A 17,144-nucleotide genomic window follows, 5' to 3' on the forward strand; every position below is an offset into this window, starting at 1 on the left:
ACAGGTGTAAACTGCCATGCTCCTCTTCTTCTTTTGTAAAATTATATCTCCAGCACAGGTTTTATTTGGGCCTTTTGCCCCCCCCCCCTTTCTTTAGGTACTCTATAGGGCCGCACCCGCGGCATATGGAAGTTCTATCCAGGGAAGGCCCCATTGGGTCCTGCTCGCTTACATTCACCCTAGGCTGGTGTGTGTGGCTGACAGGAGGGGGCTGTGGGGCAGAGGGCAGGGAGGGCAGTAGACAGGGCCAGCCTGTGGGAGCCTCAAATGCTCCACCTTACACTTCACCCTGAGAGCTCTGGGGAGCCACTGAGGGGTGTCAGTCAGGAGCGTGGCAGGATCACCTGCACTTTTCAACGAGAGCCCCTCGGATCCCCCTTGGGGGATAGAATGGGGGGAACGAGAGTGAAGTCGTGAGGCCAGGTGCTGGTGTGAAGATGCAGGGAGTGAGGCTGAGAGCTGGCCTAGGGCACTGGCGGGGAAGGAGCAGAGGCGATTGATTGCGAGCTCTTCTGTGGCGGGATCAGGGGGACTTGGTGCTGCCTTTCTGGGATGAAGATTCCAGACCCAGAGCCCCGCACCCCTCCCTGTCCTCACTGTAGGCGGATGAAGGTCTCACCTGCTAACTTGCGGAGCCGTGTCCGTGCTCACCAGGAGGTCCATGTCCTGCCCCACACCTTCCTGGTGGCCTCCTTCACCTCCTTGTTCCTCAGGCTGTAGATGATGGGGTTCAGCATGGGCGTGACCACCGCGTAGAGGACCGTGAAGACCTCGTCCGAGACACGGGCCTCCTTGCTCTTGGGCTTCATGTAGATGAAGATGACGGTGCCATAGAAAAGCAGCACCACGGCCAGGTGGGCCGAGCAGGTGGAGAAGGCCTTTCTGCGCCCAGCAGCCGAGGGCACCCTCAGGACGGTGGCCAGGATAAGCGTGTAGGACAGACAGATGAATGCCAGGGGCAGAGGCAGCAGCAGGATGGCGCCCACCAGCAGGAAGCCCTCGTTGACTGACGTGTCACTGCACGCCAGCTTCAGCACTGCCAGGATCTCGCAGCTGAAGTGACTGACCACGTGGTGGCCACAGAAGGGCAGCCTCATGGCGATGACTGTCTCAGCCACTGACTTCAAGAGACAGAGGACCCAGGCGGCCCCTGCCAGCAGCAAGCAGAGCCGGTGGCTCATAAGCACGGGGTACCTGAGTGGCTGGCAGATGGCCAGGTAGCGATCGTAGGCCATGACGGCGAGCAGCACACACTCCGTGGAGCCCGTGGAGAGGCTCAGACACATCTGGATGGCGCAGCCGATGAAGGAGATGGTCTTCTGGACCGACAGGAGGTGGACGAGCATCAGGGGCACAAAGGAGGATGTGAAGCAGATGTCCAGGATGGAGAGGTTGCCCAGGAAGAAGTACATGGGTGTGTGCAGGTGAGCATCCAGCACGCTCACCGCCACGATGGCCGCGTTCCCCAGCAGGGTCACCAGGTACATGGCTGAGCACAGAGGGAAGAGCAGGTGCTCCAGGGCTGGGTATCCAGAAAACCCTTTCAGAAAGAACGCGGAGACCTTGGTCCAATTGGCCAGCTCCATTCTGAAGGGCTCTGGAGGGATGCCCAGCTGGGATGCAGGGGAGGAGGGGGCAGGGTGGCAGGGGGCACCCGCAGAGTCTCTCTTGGGCCAAAGCCTATTATGTTAGGGTCTTTTCCAGCTCTGAGAGACGCCCTCTCCGCAGCTTTGGGCAATCCCCATCCTTCTAGGCTGTGATCTGTCCATGTGAGGCAGGAGGATTCGTTTGGATCAGAAGGTCCCTAGGAGAGTGTAAAGGACATGTTAGTGGGTGATGTGAAACATCAACTTGAGACAACCCTGGGTTAGTCAATGGTGAATGCTTTCCTGCAGGACTTCTCAGAGCCTTGAACACACGCCATGATTTGGGACGTTCTGAAAGCTGGGTGGAGCGTGGCATCCCCAAACATATTTGCCCATAGACCCTCCTTTTACAGAGCACCCGCTCACCTGCTGCAGAGACATATTGTGCCAACACAGTCTGGGAACAAGGGGCTGGCTCAGAGGTCCTCAACTCTTGGAATCACCTGGCAAGTTTGCATCAGAATCACCTGGAAACTTTGTTAAACGACAGGCTGTCTGGCTCCACCCCGGCGTTTCTGACCCAGTAGGTGTGGGTGGCGATGTTGGCCAAGGCACCGCACTTTGCGGATCCCGGAGCAAGGTGGTCTCCGAGGGTCCTCCTGGTTTAGGGAAGCCTGAGCTGCTTTACACTGTTTCTGCTGCAGGGGATGCTCTTCTGCTATATCCCTCCGCTCAGCCTGCGCAGTCTGACTTGTCTCTGCAGGTCAGTGGGAGTGTCCTCACAGGAAGCACACACTGTGCCTCGCACTGGAGGGGCGCTTGGCCTCTGCGCCTAACTGGAAGCTCATCTGCCTGTCCCCGTCCTGCTTCATCAGCTGCTGTGTGTGGACTGACATTCCGAATCTGCCCTCAGCGTGTCTCTTTGAGCTAAAACTTGATGGACCTTTTGGCCCTGCCTCTAGCCACTGCTTTTCTCCGCACCTGAGCCATGGCTGCTTAGACCTCATGAGCTCCCAGGCCTCTGCGTGGAAAACGCTCCTGTGCCTTGTTGGACCTCCCGTTGTGCAGGTAGGGCAACTGAGGCCACAGGGAGGGTCCCTGGCCAGGGGAGTTTAGATCTACCCCTGCTAATAGTGTGACAGCGGCGTCATGTTCAGAGCTGATGTTTGTTTCTGCTAAACCCCAGGTGTTGTTGTTGGTTCTGTTATTGCACTGGATGGATGTCTGCTCCCAAGTCCCCCCGCCCCACCTCCCACCGCTGCTCCCCATCTCCTCACCAGTGAAGAGCATGACTTGACCTTGGCTTAGTGTTTTGGGTATTTGGCACGATGTCACTCAACCGTGGGATGCACTGCGCAAGCCTGGCTCTGGGTTGAGCCCCAGGTGCTGTCAGTGGCTCCCTTGTGGGAGAGGCTTTCCTTCCCTTAGTCCTCCCATGTTGTTTCCTTTTAGAATCAGGAAGCGATTGGGAATTCCCGTTGTGGCACAGAGGAAATGAAGGTTGCAGGTTTGATCCCTGGCCTCACTCCGTGGGTTAAGGATCCAGCGTTGCCATGAGTTGTGGTGTAGGTTGCAGGCACAGCTCGGATCTGGTGTGGCTATGGCTGTGGCTGGTGGCTACAGTTCCAATTCAGCCCCTCGCCTGGGAAGCTCCATATGCCGCAAGTGCAGAACTAAAAAGCACCAGGAAAACAAACAAACAAACAAAAGAAGTAACTGGGTTCCTACCTCAGGCCAGGCATCGTGCTCAGCATTAGGGGAGCAAGTGAGCACACGTGGGCCCCCCGACCACCGCCTCCCAACCATTCCCGGGCACAAGTGCTCTCTAGTTCCCACACCTCGTCCCTTCCTGCTTCTGTTTGCCCGTCTCTGGTGCCTGGAAGCACATTACTCCCTGAGACGTACGATTCCTCTTTTCTCTTTGCGTCAGGCCCCTGGAAGGGTCACAAAATCCTTTCTGATTTGGAATCTCTCTGGCCCAGCACGGCCCAGGCTGGGTGGCCCGTGTGGACAGTCCTCTGCCACATACAGATGCGGGGTCCAGAGCTTGCCTGGGGACCAAGGAGCTTCTGAGTGAGGAGAGCTCTGATCTAGTGCTGGGACCCCACACAGAAGGTCTTGCCTCAGCCTGACTGTCTAGAGAGGTTGAGGGTGTCAGGGGAATGTGAGCTGCGAGCTCCCTTCCAGTTTCAGTGGAGAAAGTCGAGGCTGGCGTCCCGGAGAGGCGCCATCTGTGCACAGAGTAGCAGCAGCAGCCAGGGCTGGGGCAGGCACAGAGGTGGCATTCTGGTGGCTGGCTCAGGCCCCAGCTTCCTTTGTGCCTGGTTGCACATACCATACCTTCCCCCTAATGTCACTGGCAAACATTTGCAGCCACTGGCTACCTGTGAGAGGATGCGTACCCTACGCCTGTCAACACACACTCCCCACCTGCACGTGTGGCCAGACGTGTGCCTGAAAGCCTGGTGCCTACATCCCCCTGTGGGTTAGGTGCAACTCACAGCTTATGTGTGTTCGGTCACTCCCTTGAATATATGTGTGTGCGGCAGGCACTTACTCTTGCTCTCTTATGCACATGCACACACATACACACTCAAATACCAAACTGGTAGTGCTGACACTTGGACCGGGGCCAGGGCTTCAGAGGACAGAGCAGGACCGGTCCCCTTCCCCAGCCCCTGCCCAGAGGAGGTGTGGGGAGAGGAGAGCAGGCAGGGGAGGCTGTGCACGGACTGTGCTCACAAGAAACAGCCCTGAGGGTGGGGAGCAGACTCTTCTGGGGATGACCTAAGAGGACCCAGAAGCCCCGAGCAGGGGCATGGTCAGCAGACCCGCCCAGAGCCTCAACTGCCTTCTGGCCTGAGTGCTGAGCCTCCAGCTCTGCCTTCTCTCCTGCTGCTTGGGGTGGGCCCTGTGGGAAGGGGGTAGGAGGAGGCTGTGGATAGTGCTCCCTCCTCTGGCCCCTGCCTGTGCCCACCCCTGCCAGCCCACAGCGATGCCCTCCCTTCCCCTCCCCTCCTCTCCTCGGCCTGGTTCTGAAGGCCAAGGTGAAGCCCCTGGTCTGGCCACAGTCTAAGTGTTGACCTGCTGCCACTTTCTGGGACTCAGACAAATTGACAGTGAGAAGCCGGCTGCCAACACCGAGCTCTTCCTAACCTGGCTGCCGCCTGCCAAGCTGGGGGGTGGCAGGGCGTACAGATCAGCGAGCCTACCCTCTGCATTTACATGGGGAACTGAGGGTGAGAGAGGGAAGGGGCTGGCCCAGCTCCGCAGAGAGTTCGAGGGGGACGCCAGGGCTCCAGTCATTCCCTGGGGCTCCTGACCCCCAGCCCCTTGCTCTGCCCCCACTTCCCCACTTTTTCCCACTTACGTTCAGGCTCTGCCGGATCCACGTCCCTTGGTCCCTGGGAGATGTGTCAGGGACCAGGAGCCTTCTCTGGCTGGAGCTGGGAGAACACAGGTCAGAGAAGCAGGCCTGGACCTCCTCCGTCCAGGGAAGCACAGTGGGCAGGACACCGAGTTTCACACGGAGCCATCTTTCCACACCAAGCAGACAAGCCTGGGCTCTTGTAGAATTCAGGGAAGTGTTTGTACGTTGGTGGAGTTAACAGGAGCTGGTTTAGCATTTGGTGGGAGTAGACGAAGTACTTGGAATTGAGTGGGGTTCTGCGAAGGATGGCAGGCTTGGTGGAATTAGGAGATGCTGGTGGGCTGGAGGCTGAACAGGGAGCCCGAAAGTTTACTCTGGGCAAGTGGGGGCTGCCTGACCTGGTTGGTTCCCAGTTCCATGCCAGTGGGCGGGCGCTCCTGGGGAGCTGGTGGGCCAAATGGAGCAGGTAGCTTTCCAAGCTCCCTGGCCCGAGGGACGGCACAATCCCCAAGGCCATTGAGAGGGGCAGGGGAAATGCTCCCTCTTCGACACTTTGAGGGATGATGCTTCAGGGATGATGTCCCAGAGACCCAATTAAACAGAGTCAGCTCTGAAATCTCCATTAGTGTGGCAGAGTTGGAGCAAGTGGCTCTGGGCCAGGGATCCACCCTCCCAGGTCAGTCCGCAGCCAGTGGGGGCCTGTGAGCGTCTCCAGGAGGAACAAATGACTGGATGGGTGCACAATGAAATAAATGCATGAGCAGTTTGTGGTGACTACATTGACAGAGAAATGAGTGAGTGAGTGAACCAGTGTTTGGCAGAGTAGCTTTCCAGGAGAGTGGGAGGTCTTGGCTCAGCTGTCCCAGGGACCTTCAGAATGAGAAGTCTGGAGTTCCCATTGTGGTTCAGCAGTAATGGACCACCCAACTAATATCCATGAGGATGCGAGTTCGATCCCTGGCCTCATCAGTGGGTTAAGGATCTGGCATTGCCATGAACTGTGGTGTGGGTCACAGATGCAGCTGGATTCCGTGTTACAGGTCCAATTTGACCCCTAGGGGCTGGGAACTTCCATATGTCCAATGTGACGCTGAAAAAGGAAAAAAAAAAAAAAAGAATTTGAAGTCTGCAGAGTGTTACTGGGGGAGGGAACCAGATGAAGAGGCAAAGAGAATCCCAGACTCTCAGGGCAGGAGCGTCCTCACAGGGCATCCTCACAGTGCATCCTCACTGCAGGGACAGGAAAGCTGCCCTAGAGAGCGAGGGGTTGGCTCCGGTTTCCTGTGAGGCAGAAGGACGACCCTGGGTTGGCTCTGATTTGTCTGCCCTTGACTCCTATGTCCCCCAGTCAGGGCAGAGCAGGTCTCCCCAGGACTGGGTGCCTCACACCCCCACCTGCCCCTCTTCTTGGCCCTCAAAACAGTCATCGTGATGCTCCCTCGTCCAGGTTGCTTCTACTTTGCAGAGTCCGTGCCTCTACCGGCTTAAGAGCCTCCCTATCAAACAGGGGCATTTTATTTTGGGAGTTGGTGTTGTTATTGCTGTTGGATGTTTATTTAGCTATTCTGAAATGAAAAGTGATGTTCTGAGCTTTTGTTGAAATTCCATATAGATCATCTCATACAAAATGGAATAAATGTAGGAGCGTATAGTATAAAAGGGACACTTCCTTTTCCGGGCCCCTCCTCCCCCTTCCCCCCAGGTAACCCCTGTTGTGATGTATGTCTATCAGGTACCTTTCTGGTCCTTCGTGTATGTCTGTCTGCACATAGAGATTCTGTGATCATATACAGATGTGGCTTTTAGCAGGCTCTTTCGTTGCGGTCTTATTGAAGTTAAATGATGTACCATTGCATATGTTTAAGTCATAGACTTTGATGAATTTGAACATGTGTATAGAGTCATGAAACCCTCACCACAATCCAGACTGTGTAGTTATCTCTCACCACCAAGCTTTCCTCAAGCACCCTGATACTCCAGTCTTCCTTCCTCCAACCAGGCCACCGCTGATCTGCTTTCTGTGAATGTGTATGACTTGGATTTTTTGCATTTTACCATACACGGGATTCTACAGAATGTACTCTTTAAAACATGGCTTCCTTTATTCAGAATAATTTATTTTGAGGGTCATCCATGTTATGTGTATTAATAGTTCTTTTTCAAAGTAACAGATTTGGAGTTTGCTGGTGGCTCAGTGGGTTAAGGACCTGGCAGTGTCACTACTGTGGCTGGAGTTCCATTCCTGGCCCAGGAACTTTCCTATGCCATGGACATGGCAAAAAAAAAAAAAAAAAAAAAAAAAGTAAATACCATTTTGTTATACAATTCACATGGCATACAATTTGTCTGTATAACATGTACAATTCAATAGTCTTTATTATGTTTGCAGATCTGTGCAACCACCATCATGGCCAGTTTGAGCACCTTTTCATCACTTCCAAGGGAAACCCTGTACCCATTAGCAGTGACTCTTTTCCCCCCTCACGTTTCCCCTTGTCCTAGGCAACCACTCATCTACTTTCTCTATAATCCTCTTCTGGTCATGTTATATAGATGGAATCCAGTGATTTGTGTCCCATTGTGACTGATTGTTTTCATACAGCATAATGTTTTCCAGGTTGAACGATTGTAGCGTGTATGTGTACTTGATGTCTTTATATTGCTGAATCATATTCCATGGTGTGGGTGTCTTTTCCACTTGAACTGCTATAATGGAATACCGTATACCGGGTAGCTTCATAGAACAGAAATTTATTTTTCATAGTTTTGGAGGCTGGGAAGTCTAAAATTAAGGCTCAGGTGGTTTTTGGGGTGGTGAGAGCCCACTTTCTGGTTCTTGGACTACCATGTTCTAGCTGTGTCCCCACATAGTAGAACAGGTGAGGGGTCTCTCTGGGGTCTCTTTATAAGGGTGCTGATCCCATTCATGGGGGCTCCACCCTCATGGCCTAAGCACCTCCCAAAGGCTCCACCTCCTAATTGCATCACATTGGGGGTTAAGATTTCAACACATGAGTATTTGGGGGTCACAAACATTATCTCTGGCCACGGCTATTCTAATTTATGCTTTCATCAGTTGATGGACATTTGAGCTTCCACTTTGCGACTGTTATGGATAAACTGCCAGGCATATTCATGCAGTTTTTGTGTGGACACATGTTTTCATTTCTCGTGGGTATTTACCTAAGAGTGGAATTGCTGGATCATTGGATAACCCAATGATTAGCCTTTTGAGGGATTACCAGTCTGTTTTCTAAAATGGCTGCACCATATTACATCTCATCAACAATCTGTGAGGGTTCCAATTTTTCCAAAACCTCACAAACACTTGTTAATATCTGCCTTTTGGATTCTAGCCATGCCAGTGTGTGTGATATGGTGTGATCTCATTGTGGTTTGCATTTTCTTTCTTTCTTTCCTTTTTTTTTTTTTGCTTTTGAGGGCGGCACCTGACGCATGGGGAGGTTCCCAGGCTAGGGGTCATGTCGGAGCTATAGCTGCTGGCCTACACCACAGCCACAGCAATGCAGGAAGGAGCTGCATTTGTGACCTGTACCACATTTCACGGCAACGTAGTATCCTTAACCCACTGAGCGAGGCCAGGGATCGACCCACAACCTCTGGTTACTGCTTGGATTCATTTCTGCTGCGCCACAGCAGGAATTGCATCCCTGGGTAATTCTTTCCTAGTGAGGGAACACTGGCTTCTGAGGCCGTGATACCCTTGTCCAGATGGCCATAGGGGTTGAAATCACAGACCCAAGGGCTGAGGGCAGGCAGACCTTGGTTCCTTAATTTGAGTGCCCAGCATAGCTTGTGCCAGTTCCACTTGTGTCCCCTGTACCCTGTTCTAAGCTCCTTGATCTGCTCTCCTTTATTTGGTTCCTCATGGTTTGGGTAGGTGGACACTGTCCCTTTCCCATGTTGCTCCTGGATGTGTAAAGTGCCATGACTGGAGTTCCTGTCATGGCACAGAGGTTAACAAATCCGACTAGGAACCATGAGGTTGCGGGTTTGATCCCTGGCCTTAGTCTGTGGGTTAAGGATCTGGCATTGCCTTGAGCTGTGGTGTAGGTTGCAGATGCGGCTCAGATTCTGTGTTGCTATGGCTCTGGTGAAGGCCGGCGGCTACAGTCCGATTGGACCCCTAGCCTGGGAACCACCATATGCCATGGGAGCAGCCCAAGAAAATGGCAAAAACAATAAATAAATAAATAAATAAATAAATAAATAAATAAATAAATAAATAAAGTGCCATGATCTTCCTCTTTCTTTTAAACTCTTTCCAAAACAGTTTATTATTGTTGATATTTTGCCTTTGTGTGTGTGTGAGTGATCTATAGGGCCGCACCTGCAGCATATGGAAGTTCTATCCTGGGAAGACTCCTTGGGGTCCTGCTTGCTTACATTCACCCTAGGCTGGTGTGTGTGGCTGACAGGAGGGGGCTGTGGGGCAGAGGGCAGGGAGGGCAGTAGACAGGGCCAGCAGGGCCAGCCTGGGGGAACCTTGATTGCCCCACTGAAGACCTTACACTTCACCCTGAGAGCTCTGGGGAGCCACTGAGGGGTGTCAGTCAGGAGCGTGGCAGGATCACCTGCACTTTTCAACGAGAGCCCCTCGGACCCCCCTTGGGGGATAGAATAGGGGGAACGAGAGTGAAATCGTGAGGCCAGGTGCTGGTGTGAAGATGCAGGGAGTGAGGCTGAGAGCTGGCCTAGGGCACTGGCGGGGAAGGAGCAGAGGCGATTGATTGCGAGCTCTTCTGTGGCGGGATCAGGGGGACTTGGTGCTGCCTTTCTGGGATGAAGATTCCAGACCCAGAGCCCCGCACCCCTCCCTGTCCTCACTGTAGGCAGATGAAGGTCTCACCTGCTAACTTGCGGAGCCGTGTCCGTGCTCACCAGGAGGTCCATGTCCTGCCCCACACCTTCCTGGCGGCCTCCTTCACCTCCTTGTTCCTCAGGCTGTAGATGATGGGGTTCAGCATGGGCGTGACCACCGCGTAGAGGACCGTGAAGACCTCGTCCGAGACACGGGCCTCCTTGCTCTTGGGCTTCATGTAGATGAAGATGACGGTGCCATAGAAAAGCAGCACCACGGCCAGGTGGGCCGAGCAGGTGGAGAAGGCCTTTCTGCGCCCAGCAGCCGAGGGCACCCTCAGGACGGTGGCCAGGATAAGCGTGTAGGACAGACAGATGAATGCCAGGGGCAGAGGCAGCAGCAGGATGGCGCCCACCAGCAGGAAGCCCTCGTTGACTGACGTGTCACTGCACGCCAGCTTCAGCACTGCCAGGATCTCGCAGCTGAAGTGACTGACCACGTGGTGGCCACAGAAGGGCAGCCTCATGGCGATGACTGTCTCAGCCACTGACTTCAAGAGACAGAGGACCCAGGCGGCCCCTGCCAGCAGCAAGCAGAGCCGGTGGCTCATAAGCACGGGGTACCTGAGTGGCTGGCAGATGGCCAGGTAGCGATCGTAGGCCATGACGGCGAGCAGCACACACTCCGTGGAGCCCGTGGAGAGGCCCAGACACATCTGGATGGCGCAGCCGATGAAGGAGATGGTCTTCTGGACCGACAGGAGGTGGACGAGCATCAGGGGCACAAAGGAGGATGTGAAGCAGATGTCCAGGATGGAGAGGTTGCCCAGGAAGAAGTACATGGGTGTGTGCAGGTGAGCATCCAGCACGCTCACCGCCACGATGGCCACATTCCCCAGCAGGGTCACCAGGTACATGGCTGAGCACAGAGGGAAGAGCAGATGCTCCAGGGCTGGGTATCCAGAAAACCCTTTCAGAAAGAACGCAGAGACCTCGGTCCAATTGGCCAGCTCCATTCTGAAGGGCTCTGGAGGGATGCCCAGCTGGGATGCAGGGGAGGAGGGGGCAGGGTGGCAGGGGGCACCCGCAGAGTCTCTCTTGGGCCAAAGCCTATTATGTTAGGGTCTTTTCCAGCTCTGAGAGACGCCCTCTCCGCAGCTTTGGGCAATCCCCATCCTTCTAGGCTGTGATCTGTCCATGTGAGGCAGGAGGATTCGTTTGGATCAGAAGGTCCCTAGGAGAGTATAAAGGACATGTTAGTGGGCGATGTGAAACATGAACTTGAGACAACCCTGGGTTAGTCAATGGTGAATGCTTTCCTGCAGGACTTCTCAGAGCCTTGAACACACCGCCATGATTTGGGACATTCTGAAAGCTGGGTGGAGCGTGGCATCCCCAAACATATTTGCCCATAGACCCTCCTTTTACAGAGCACCCGCTCACCTGCTGCAGAGACATATTGTGCCAACACAGTCTGGGAACAAGGGGCTGGCTCAGAGGTCCTCAACTCTTGGAATCACCTGGCAAGTTTGCATCAGAATCACCTGGAAACTTTGTTAAACGACAGGCTGTCTGGCTCCACCCCGGCGTTTCTGACCCAGTAGGTGTGGGTGGCGATGTTGGCCAAGGCACCGCACTTTGCGGATCCCGGAGCAAGGTGGTCTCCGAGGGTCCTCCTGGTTTAGGGAAGCCTGAGCTGCTTTACACTGTTTCTGCTGCAGGGGATGCTCTTCTGCTTTATCCCTCTGCTCAGCCTGCGCAGTCTGACTTGTCTCTGCAGGTCAGTGGGAGTGTCCTCACAGGAAGCACACACTGTGCCTCGCACTGGAGGGGCGCTTGGCCTCTGAGCCTAACTGGAAGCTCATCTGCCTGTCCCTGTCCTGCTTCATCAGCTGCTGTGTGTGGACTGACATTCCGAATCTGCCCTCAGCGTGTCTCTTTGAGCTAAAACTTGATGGACCTTTTGGCCCTGCCTCTAGCCACTTCTTTTCTCCGCACCTGAGCCATGGCTGCTTAGACCTCATGAGCTCCCAGGCCTCTGCGTGGAAAACGCTCCTGTGCCTTGTTGGACCTCCCGTTGTGCAGGTAGGGCAACTGAGGCCACAGGGAGGGTCCCTGGCCAGGGGAGTTTAGATCTACCCCTGCTAATAGTGTGACAGCGGCATCATGTTCAGAGCTGATGTTTGTTTCTGCTAAACCCCAGGTGTTGTTGTTGGTTCTGTTATTGCACTGGATGGATGTCTGCTCCCAAGTCCCCCCGCCCCACCTCCCACCGCTGCTCCCCATCTCCTCACCAGTGAAGAGCATGACTTGACCTTGGCTTAGTGTTTTGGGCATTTGGCACGATGTCACTCAACCGTGGGATGCACTGCGCAAGCCTGGCTCTGGGTTGAGCCCCAGGTGCTGTCAGTGGCTCCCTTGTGGGAGAGGCTTTCCTTCCCTTAGTCCTCCCATGTTTATTCCTTTTAGAATCAGGAAGCGATTGGGAATTCCCGTTGTGGCACAGAGGAAATGAATCCAACTAGGAACCGTGAGGTTGCAGGTTTGATCCCTGGCCTCACTCCGTGGGTTAAGGATCCAGCGTTGCCATGAGTTGTGGTGTAGGTTGCAGGCACAGCTCGGATCTGGTGTGGCTATGGCTGTGGCTGGTGGCTACAGTTCCAATTCAGCCCCTCGCCTGGGAAGCTCCATATGCCGCAAGTGCAGAACTAAAAAGCACCAGGAAAACAAACAAACAAACAAAAGAAGTAACTGGGTTCCTACCTCAGGCCAGGCATCGTGCTCAGCATTAGGGGAGCAAGTGAGGACACGGGGGCGCCCCGACCACTGCCTCCCAACCATTCCCGGGCACAAGTGCTCTCTAGTTCCCACACCTCGCCCCTTCCTGCTTCTGTTTGCCCATCTCTGGTGCCTGGAAGCACATTACTCCCTGAGACGTACGATTCCTCTTTTCTCTTTGCGTCAGGCCCCTGGAAGGGTCACAAAATCCTTTCTGATTTGGAATCTCTCTGGCCCAGCACGGCCCAGGCTGGGTGGCCCGTGTGGACGGTCCTCTGCCACGTACAGACGCGGCGTCCAGAGCTTGCCTGGGGACCAAGGAGCTTCTGAGTGAGGAGAGCTCTGATCTAGTGCTGGGACCCCACACAGAAGGTCTTGCCTCAGCCTGACTGTCTAGAGAGGTTGAGGGTGTCAGGGGAGTGTGAGCTGCGAGCTCCCTTCCAGTTTCAGTGGAGAAAGTCAAGGCTGGCATCCTGGAGAGGCGCCATCTGTGCACAGAGTAGCAGCAGCAGCCACAGGGCTGGGGCAGGCACAGAGGAGGTGTGGTGCTTTCCTGCATCCCTGGTGGCTGGCTCAGGCCCCAGCTTCTTTGTGCCTGGTTGCACATACCATACCTTCCCCCTAATGTCACTGGCAAACATTTGCAGCCACTGGCTACCTGTGAGAGGATGCGTACCCTACGCCTGTCAACACACACTCCCCACCTGCACGTGTGGCCAGACGTGTGCCTGAAAGCCTGGTGCCTACATCCCCCTGTGGGTTAGGTGCAACTCACAGCTTATGTGTGTTCGGTCACTCCCTTGAATATATGTGTGTGCGGCAGGCACTTACTCTTGCTCTCTTATGCACATGCACACACATACACACTCAAATACCAAACTGGTAGTGCTGACACTTGGACCGGGGCCAGGGCTTCAGAGGACAGAGCAGGACCGGTCCCCTTCCCCAGCCCCTGCCCAGAGGAGGTGTGGGGAGAGGAGAGCAGGCAGGGGAGGCTGTGCAGGGACTGCTCAACAAGAAACAGCCCTGAGGGTGGGGAGCAGACTCTTCTGGGGATGACCCAGGAGGACCCAGAAGCCCCAAGCAGGGGCATGGTCAGCAGACCCGCCCAGAGCCTCATCTGCCTTCTGGCCTGAGTGCTGAGCCTCCAGCTCTGCCTTCTCTCCTGCTGCTTGGGGTGGGCCCTGTGGGAAGGGGGTAGGAGGAGGCTGTGGATGGTGCTCCCTCCTCTTGCTCTTGCCTGTGCCCACCCCTGCCAGCCCACAGCGATGCCCTCCCTTCCCCTCCCCTCCTCTCCTCGGCCTGGTTCTGAAGGCCAAGGTGAAGCCCCTGGTCTGGCCACAGTCTAAGTGTTGACCTGCTGCCACTTTCTGGGGCTCAGACAAATTGATAGTGAGAAGCCAGCTGCCAACACTGAGCGCTTCCTAACCTGGCTGCCGCCTGCCAAGCGGGGGGGTGGCAGGGCGTACAGATCAGCGAGCCTACCCTCTGCATTTACATGGGGAACTGAGGGTGAGAGAGGGAAGGGGCTGGCCCAGCTCCGCAGAGAGTTCGAGGGGGACGCCAGGGCTCCAGTCATTCCCTGGGGCTCCTGACCCCCAGCCCCTTGCTCTGCCCCCACTTCCCCACTTTTTCCCACTTACGTTCAGGCTCTGCCGGATCCACGTCCCTTGGTCCCTGGGAGATGTGTCAGGGACCAGGAGCCTTCTCTGGCTGGAGCTGGGAGAACACAGGTCAGAGAAGCAGGCCTGGACCTCCTCCGTCCAGGGAAGCACAGTGGGCAGGACACCGAGTTTCACACGGAGCCATCTTTCCACACCAAGCAGACAAGCCTGGGCTCTTGTAGAATTCAGGGAAGTGTTTGTACGTTGGTGGAGTTAACAGGAGCTGGTTTAGCATTTGGTGGGAGTAGACGAAGTACTTGGAATTGAGTGGGGTTCTGCGAAGGATGGCAGGCTTGGTGGAATTAGGAGATGCTGGTGGGCTGGAGGCTGACAGGGAGCCCGAAAGTTTACTCTGGGCAAGTGGGGGCTGCCTGACCTGGTTGGTTCCCAGTTCCATGCCAGTGGGCGGGCGCTCCTGGGGAGCTGGTGGGCCAAATGGAGCAGGTAGCTTTCCAAGCTCCCTGGCCCGAGGGACGGCACAATCCCCAAGGCCATTGAGAGGGGCAGGGGAAATGCTCCCTCTTCGACACTTTGAGGGATGATGCTTCAGGGATGATGTCCCAGAGACCCAATTAAACAGAGTCAGCTCTGAAATCTCCATTAGTGTGGCAGAGTTGGAGCAAGTGGCTCTGGGCCAGGGATCCACCCTCCCAGGTCAGTCCGCAGCCAGTGGGGGCCTGTGAGCGTCTCCAGGAGGAACAAATGACTGGATGGGTGCACAATGAAATAAATGCATGAGCAGTTTGTGGTGACTACATTGACAGAGAAATGAGTGAGTGAGTGAACCAGTGTTTGGCAGAGTAGCTTTCCAGGAGAGTGGGAGGTCTTGGCTCAGCTGTCCCAGGGACCTTCAGAATGAGAAGTCTGGAGTTCCCATTGTGGTTCAGCAGTAATGGACCACCCAACTAATATCCATGAGGATGCGAGTTCGATCCCTGGCCTCATCAGTGGGTTAAGGATCTGGCATTGCCATGAGCTGTGGTGTGGGTCACAGATGCAGCTGGATTCCGTGTTGCTGTGACTGTGGTTACAGGTCCAATTTGACCCCTAGGGGCTGGGAACTTCCATATGTCCAATGTGACGCTGAAAAAGGAAAAAAAAAAAAAAAAGAATTTGAAGTCTGCAGAGTGTTACTGGGGGAGGGAACCAGATGAAGAGGCAAAGAGAATCCCAGACTGTCAGGGCAGGAGCGTCCTCACAGGGCATCCTCACTGCAGGGACAGGAAAGCTGCCCTAGAGAGCGAGGGGTTGGCTCCGGTTTCCTGTGAGGCAGAAGGACGACCCTGGGTTGGCTCTGATTTGTCTGCCCTTGACTCCTATGTCCCCCAGTCAGGGCAGAGCAGGTCTCCCCAGGACTGGGTGCCTCACACCCCCACCTGCCCCTCTTCTTGGCCCTCAAAACAGTCATCGTGATGCTCCCTCGTCCAGGTTGCTTCTGCTTTGCAGAGTCCATGCCTCTACCGGCTTAAGAGCCTCCCTATCAAACAGGGGCATTTTATTTTGGGAGTTGGTGTTGTTATTGCTGTTGGATGTTTATTCAGCTATTCTAAAATGAAAAGTGATGTTCTGAGCTTTTGTTGAAATTCCATATAGATCATCTCATACAAAATGGAACAAATGTAGCAGCGTATAGTATAAAAGGGACACTTCCTTTTCCGGGCCCCTCCTCCCCCTTCCCCCCAGGTAACCCCTGTTGTGATGTATGTCTATCAGGTACCTTTCTGGTCCTTCGTGTATGTCTGTCTGCACATAGAGATTCTGTGATCATATACAGATGTGGCTTTTAGCAGGCTCTTTCGTTGCGGTCTTATTGAAGTTAAATGATGTACCATTGCATATGTTTAAGTCATAGACTTTGATGAATTTGAACATGTGTATAGAGTCATGAAACCCTCACCACAATCCAGACTGTGTAGTTATCTCTCACCACCAAGCTTTCCTCAAGCACCCTGATACTCCAGTCTTCCTTCCTCCAACCAGGCCACCGCTGATCTGCTTTCTGTGAATGTGTATGACTTGGATTTTTTGCATTTTACCATACACGGGATTCTACAGAATGTACTCTTTAAAATATGGCTTCCTTTATTCAGAATAATTTATTTTGAGGGTCATCCATGTTATGTGTATTAATAGTTCTTTTTCAAAGTAACAGATTTGGAGTTTGCTGGTGGCTCAGTGGGTTAAGGACCTGGCAGTGTCACTACTGTGGCTGGAGTTCCATTCCTGGCCCAGGAACTTTCCTATGCCATGGACATGGCAAAAAAAAAAAAAAAAGTAAATACCATTTTGTTATACAATTCACATGGCATACAATTTGTCTGTATAACATGTACAATTCAATAGTCTTTATTATGTTTGCAGATCTGTGCAACCACCATCATGGCCAGTTTGAGCACCTTTTCATCACTTCCAAGGGAAACCCTGTACCCATTAGCAGTGACTCTTTTCCCCCCTCACGTTTCCCCTTGTCCTAGGCAACCACTCATCTACTTTCTCTATAATCCTCTTCTGGTCATGTTATATAGATGGAATCCAGTGATTTGTGTCCCATTGTGACTGATTGTTTTCATACAGCATAATGTTTTCCAGGTTGAACGATTGTAGCGTGTATGTGTACTTGATGTCTTTATATTGCTGAATCATATTCCATGGTGTGGGTGTCTTTTCCACTTGAACTGCTATAATGGAATACCGTATACCGGGTAGCTTCATAGAACAGAAATTTATTTTTCATAGTTTTGGAGGCTGGGAAGTCTAAAATTAAGGCTCAGGTGGTTTTTGGGGTGGTGAGAGCCCACTTTCTGGTTCTTGGACTACCATGTTCTAGCTGTGTCCCCACATAGTAGAACAGGTGAGGGGTCTCTCTGGGGTCTCTTTATAAGGGTGCTGATCCCATTCATGGGGGCTCCACCCTCATGGCCTAAG

The 17,144-nt window shown here is 54.0% G+C and overlaps 2 protein-coding genes across 2 annotated transcripts; both read right to left on the reverse strand.

Moving 5' to 3' along the window:
* Positions 1-580: 580 nt before the first annotated feature.
* Positions 581-1,586, reverse strand: LOC110257048 (olfactory receptor 13J1-like). The gene has a single exon (XM_021075543.2). It carries the CDS (start codon positions 1,584-1,586, stop codon positions 648-650), a length of 939 nt encoding a protein of 312 aa, XP_020931202.2. The 3' UTR covers positions 581-647.
* Positions 1,587-9,854: 8,268 nt separating this feature from the next.
* Positions 9,855-12,847, reverse strand: LOC100518591 (olfactory receptor 13J1-like). The gene has a single exon (XM_085020778.1). It carries the CDS (start codon positions 10,791-10,793, stop codon positions 9,855-9,857), a length of 939 nt encoding a protein of 312 aa, XP_084876904.1. The 5' UTR covers positions 10,794-12,847.
* Between the last annotated feature and the right edge of the window lie 4,297 nt (positions 12,848-17,144).

Source organism: Sus scrofa, chromosome 1, assembly GCF_054392235.1.
Source record: "Sus scrofa isolate SSC_HxYL_T2T_F1_AM1 chromosome 1, Sscrofa_HxYL_maternal_Yorkshire_Landrace_v2.0, whole genome shotgun sequence".
Classification (NCBI taxonomy): domain Eukaryota; kingdom Metazoa; phylum Chordata; class Mammalia; order Artiodactyla; family Suidae; genus Sus; species Sus scrofa.

Coding starts and splice junctions, on each gene's coding strand:
- LOC110257048 (XM_021075543.2), bottom strand. CDS start 1,586: ATGGAGCTGGCCAATTGGACCAAGGTCTCCGCGTTCTTTCTGAAAGGG.
- LOC100518591 (XM_085020778.1), bottom strand. CDS start 10,793: ATGGAGCTGGCCAATTGGACCGAGGTCTCTGCGTTCTTTCTGAAAGGG.